Source organism: Sorex fumeus, unplaced genomic scaffold, assembly GCF_029834395.1.
Source record: "Sorex fumeus unplaced genomic scaffold, SorFum_2.1 ptg000093l, whole genome shotgun sequence".
NCBI classification, from domain to species: domain Eukaryota; kingdom Metazoa; phylum Chordata; class Mammalia; order Eulipotyphla; family Soricidae; genus Sorex; species Sorex fumeus.
This window is the reverse complement of record NW_026606150.1, coordinates 6999575-7005060: the sequence shown is the minus strand read 5'-3', so window position 1 is coordinate 7005060 and position 5486 is coordinate 6999575. Positions and strand designations below refer to the sequence as shown.

The window sequence follows — 5486 nt, the reverse complement described above, 5'->3', positions numbered from 1 at the left end:
GGCCGCGGACCCTCAGCTTCAGAACAGGGTAATGGGGGCTCCTTTCCCCACGCACAGGACCCCAAAAGTTGAAACCTGGCGACCTTTCCCAGTCCTGGGGTGCAGCGAGGCCCTGGGGCCCGAGAACCATGGCCGCCCGCGGTCGTGGGGGGCAGCAGTGAGTCCTGGGACCTTCGGTGGACTCAGTTTCCCTTCCCATCAGCCCTCCGATATGACAGCACACAGGGGCCCCTGGCTTCACCCCAAAGACTCCAGGCGGCTCCTGCGGGTGGGGTTTGCACACCCCGCCTCTCCCCTGCCCCTCCCGTGGGGGCCCCCGGCACTGGGTCCAGCTGAGCAGGTCAGTTTGCTCATGGCTGAGCGACCAGGGCTGTGACTCAGGGTCTCTTATGTCTGGCCCTGCGGAGGCCAGTGAGCCGGTGGTCACTGTGGCCTGGGGGTGGGGGGTGGGGGCGGCTGCGACTGGGCTCTGGGGTCTCAGCCCCAGCGGCCCCTCAGCTCACCCCCAGACGCCCGCAAACCCCATCACAGAGAATCAGGAGCAAAGGAAGCTTCCAGCAGGATGGTGCGGGCCACTGGTGTCGGCTCAGCCCCGGCCCTTCGAGGGGGACCCTCGGACCAGAGGGGGGCGGGGGCCTCTAGTCCTCCTTGGGCTTGTGCGGGAACCTCTGGGCCAGTCTGTAGTCGATGAAGGTGCCGAGACAGAACCACAGCAGGAAGCGGGCGAGCAGGATGACCACCAGCAGCACCATGAGGGGGTCAGGGCCCGCGGGCCCCCCAAACCAGGAGCTCATGCCAAGGCCGCAGAGCCGGGCACGCCTGAGTCCGGCTTCCAGGCGGGGCCCCCGCGCCCCTGCGCCCCTTTCGAGGACGGGCTGGTTCTCCCGCGGGTTCCCAGGCTCTCCCTGGGCCCGCGCGGGGCCTCCCAACACGAGGGGACAGACAGGGGACAGCGGCCCACGGTCCCCCGCAGCCCCCCCGCACACCCCTCCGCCCGCCTACAGCCCTCTCTGGGCCCACAATAGCCGCATTGTCCGAGCAAGGGCCCGGCCCGCCCTGCCCCAGCTGACGTAATCCCGCGTCTGCGTCCGTCCGGTGGCAGCTGCCCGGCGAGGGTGCCACCTTCCCGGCGCTGCCCGCGCCCACGCCCGCTCCTCGGGCCCCTCGGACAATCGGGCGCTTTCTCCTCCAATTAGCCAGCACGTCGGGGGCCGGCACCGTCCAGCGGGCAGGAGGGGGCTGCGGACACGGAAGGGGAAGGGGAGAACAGTCAGCGCCCGCGACCCCAAACAAGGCGCAATTAGCACAGGGCCGCTCACCCGCCGCGGTTCGAGAGGCCCGGCCGGCAAGGAGGGGCCACCACCACCCGGAGGGGCCGGAGCTCGGGGCCTGCCCAGCCTCAGGCCCACCCAGAGCCCCCGGCTGGATGGGACTCGGGTCCCACATCCGTGCCATCCCTCTGGCCTGGGCACGCGTGTGTTTCTGTGGGCAGCATCTCCGGGGTGGGGGCTGGTCACTTCATCCCCCGAGGTGAGGTCCCCGAGTGATGCTTCCACACTGTCTCCACACCCGGGTCACGGGCCGGAGGGACAGCACAGCGGGGAGGGCACTCGCCTGGCTCGCCATGACCCCGGGTTCCATCCCCCGCACCCCATAGGGACCCCCAAGCCTGCAAGGAGTGAGTCCTGAGCCCAGAGCCAGAGTAAGCCCTGAGCGTGACCCAAAAAAAAGAAAGAGCATCTGGGCCTGGAGTGATAGCACAGCGGGGAGGGCGTTTGCCTTGTACGTTGCCGACCCGGGTTCGATTCCCAGCATCCCATATGGTCCCCTGAGCACCGCCAGGGGTAATTCCTGAGTGCAGAGCCAGGAGTAACCCCTGAGCATCGCAGGGTGTGACCCAAAAAGAAAAAAAAAAAAAGAACATTGGTCTGCCTCCCACACCTGCACATGCAGTCACATGCACACTCACACATGCACATTCTACTCACACACACACACACACACACACGCTCACACACACATACATGCCCACATATCACAGGTTCATGATCACATGTGTCACACGTGCACCGTGCAGGCATTGCATACCTGGAGCCCCACACATATGCAGTCCACACAGGCACACGTGCACATCTCATGCCCCTCGCCCATGTGCATACAACATGCGCACGCACACTCCTAGGCCACACGTGTGCTCAGGCCCATGGACACATGCTCGTGCACATGTCACATCCATGCACCTCTCACATGAACTCATACGTGTCACGCTCACAATGCGTGGGTTCATATGCCTCGCCCACGTGCACACACACACGTGTGTCACGCTCCCACACATGTGCACACATGCGTGTATTGTGGTCACACGTGTGACACCCGCAGGGCAGACAGGGCTTCCTGGGGAAGGGCTGTCAGACCCTGAGTCCCCACCCGGATCCCAGGGGCCGAGCACAGCGGCGCCTGGAGGTGGCGGGAATCTTGGGGAGGGACTCAGGACTCCTGGGCCGGGCACATGCCCATCTGCAGGGCAGGTGGCACCTCTGTGCCTCCAGCCCGAGGGCCCTGCGCCACCCCAGGACCTGACCCGGGGCACTAAGGCGCACCCCCAAACACACCAGCCTCCAGAAGGCCCTTGTGGGCCCCACATGCCCGGGAGCCCCACCCTGAAGGGAGCACGGGGAGCGGAGACCCCTGAGCAAAACGCCCCTTACCTGGGTGGTCTCCAGACAGCAGGGGCACCGGGCAGAGCCCGTCCTCAGCCTCGCACCCCAGCCGGTGGGGACGCGGCGGCCGTGGCTCAGCCTGTTTGCCGAGCACACTGCGGGCTCCAGAGTCAACAGCGGCTGGTCACGCGCCTCCCCGCCCCGTCAGACGGCCTGGCACCCCCGACTCTGAGAGGACGCGGTCAGCCTGTCCTTGGCCCCTCCCGGCCGATGACCCCAGCAAAGGCTTCCGAGTCCCCACAGTGTCCCCCACCCCCGGGGACGGGCACCCTCACGTCACTCCACGTCTGGGGGGACTGGGGGCGAGAGAGTGAGGAGTCTGGAGGCTCCTCCCGTCTCTGTGTCCCGCCATGTCCCTGTCCAGCTCCTGACCCGGCCCTGCACACAGGGGGCGGGGGGGGGGTCACGGCTCACAGGGGCCCCCTGAGCCAGACAGACGCCCACTGGCCGCTGCGGCTCAGGGTGAGTCCGAGGCAGGCAGGCCTTCAAGGTCACCGTGGACTTGGGGCCCTGCCCGCAGTCCCCGTCCTGCTCCGTGTCCCCTGCCCTGTCCTGTCCCGGACACACAGTGACGGGGTCGGGGCCGCTGTGGCAGCAAGTCCCGGAAGGAGCCGTGAGGCGCCCGGCACCCCCACCCCAGCACCAACTGGAAGCCCCGCTCACTCTGGGGTGGGGGTGGCGGGCACGGGGAGGTCAGGTGTGTGCAGGGCTGGGCCGGAGTCCGAGGGCCCCACCGAGCCAATTTGCTGCTGCCGGAGGCCAGAGGCAGCCCAGCCCAGGTGAGCTTCTTCCTGTCTGCATCTCGGGGCTCCGTCAGTGCTGGGGCCTCAGTGTCCTCCAAGCAAGGTCTATGGGCCCAACACTGCCGGGACATCACAGAATCGGGGGAGGGGGGCTTCTGTCTGAACTCAGACCCCCCGGCGGGTGGGAGCTTGAGTCCTCCCACCCCCCCCCCCCCAGGCCACCCTGATTTGGTGGGAGGGGTGAATTTGTGCGTTAATCCCAGCGTGATGTGCCTTGGGCTTCTGACTTGAGTCTTTTTCAAATCTCGCGAGGTCCCCGGGCCGGTAAGGGGGTCCGAGGGCAGGTGCTGAGACTCAGACAGCAGGGGCAGGGGGATCGTGGTGGGCTCACGACGCCCGTTTGCCTCGGCCCCGTGCCTCAGTGGGACCGGAGCGAGGGGTGGGAAGGCTCGCGTCCGATTGGAACCACGTTTGTGCGTTTCCTATTTTGGCACAAGCAAGGCCGGCTGGGGGTGAAAGGGAGAGCAGACACGGCACGGGGGGTGCGGGTTAGGGGGACCCCACCCCTTTCCCGCCACTGCCGAAGTGGAGGGAAGGGGCGGCCGGAAGCCAATGGGCGGTGGCCCCCACCAGGCTCTCGGCACCCCCCCCCCCAGCAGGCAGCGCTACAGACGCCACAGGTGGGGGGTGGGCAGGGTCTCTGGGGGGGGGGCGATGGCACCCCCGCCCGGCTCCTGGGCCAGGCGCACCCTCGAGAGCACTTGGGGAAGATGGGGCCACGGCTGCCGGCTGGTATGTGAGTCAGCTCAGGGGGATCAAACAGCCGTCCAGGCGCTGTCAGGAACAGAATGAAATTCCAAATAAATTAGCCACGTCCGAGGAGCCAATACAACACGGGATTAAGCACACAAAGGAGGCCCAAGGCCGCCGCCTGCCCTGGGAGAATTCTTAATCACCTCGGAGCCTCTCACCTCGCCGGAGGCCCCGCGGGAGGAGACGCACGGAGCCCACTTGGGGGGGTGGGGGCCATGGGTGGGGGCCACGGGTTTTTGCTGGTGATCGCAGGCGTCTGTTGGTGATCACGAGCCCACACCGGGGTGGGGCGCTGAGCACATTAGGTGCACGTCTGCACCAGTGCCATCAGGCTGGTCTGAGGGAGGAGGCTGGACCAGGGAGGGGCAGGGGCTGACATCAGAATCCAGGCTCCACAGGGGCAGGGGTGAGGGAGGGAGGGGAGAGCCTGCTTCCCTCTTTGGGGTGGAGGAAGATCAGCTTCCTGAGCCCCGGAGTGCCCTTGAGCCTGTGCCGGCCGGCCATGTGCACCCCCGTTCTTTTCCGATCATTTCATCTTTAAAGGCGACGCTCTCTGCAAATCCACCTTCTGTCATTCACCGGCTCCGCCGGCAGCCACAGAACAATCCCTTTTTTATCAATGAACCCAGACTCCTTCTCTCACCGACAAGCCTCTTTCAAAGAGTTAATAGCGGAGGTCTGCGTGGCTCGGGGCACCTTTGAAGGCGCCGGAGATGGATCTAGTTTGTCCAAAGGCCTCGCCGAGAGGCGGGAGGCCCCAACCCCCCCCACCCCGCTTTTGCACAGAGAGGGAGGAGAGAGGGAGGGGGTGCGTTTGCTTTGCAGCAGGAAGGCATTTGCAAGAGATCAAACCACGGGCAGGAATTTGGAGGGGCCAAGAGGACCCAGACGGAATGTGAAGGCGCTTGAGAACCGCACACAAGGCAGAGTTTCCCAGGGCGGGGGGGGGGGGGGGGGCTCCGGCGAGGCCCCCGCCCCGCCCCGGCCCCACACAGTCCCCGGCTGAGGGGCCCCAGCCCCGCCAGGAGACCGAGGGTCACTCAGGAATGAGCGTGTTGGAAGGAGGGGAGAGGACGCAATGGGCTGACTTTTTTTTTAAGATGAAAGGCATCTTCGAGGTACAAGGGGGACCTTGTGGCGCCCCAAGTCTGAGAGGGACAGGCTGAGGGCTGGGATGCTCACGAGATATGGGAAAGAGGCCAGACGTGGA

The 5486-nt window shown here is 66.2% G+C and overlaps 1 protein-coding gene across 1 annotated transcript; it reads right to left on the bottom strand.

Annotated features, from left to right (window-relative positions):
* Nucleotides 1-638: 638 nt before the first annotated feature.
* Nucleotides 639-805, bottom strand: SMIM38 (small integral membrane protein 38). Its single transcript, XM_056131784.1, has one exon. The coding sequence runs from the start codon at nucleotides 792-794 to the stop codon at nucleotides 639-641; it is 156 nt and encodes a 51-aa protein (XP_055987759.1). The 5' UTR covers nucleotides 795-805.
* Between the last annotated feature and the right edge of the window lie 4681 nt (nucleotides 806-5486).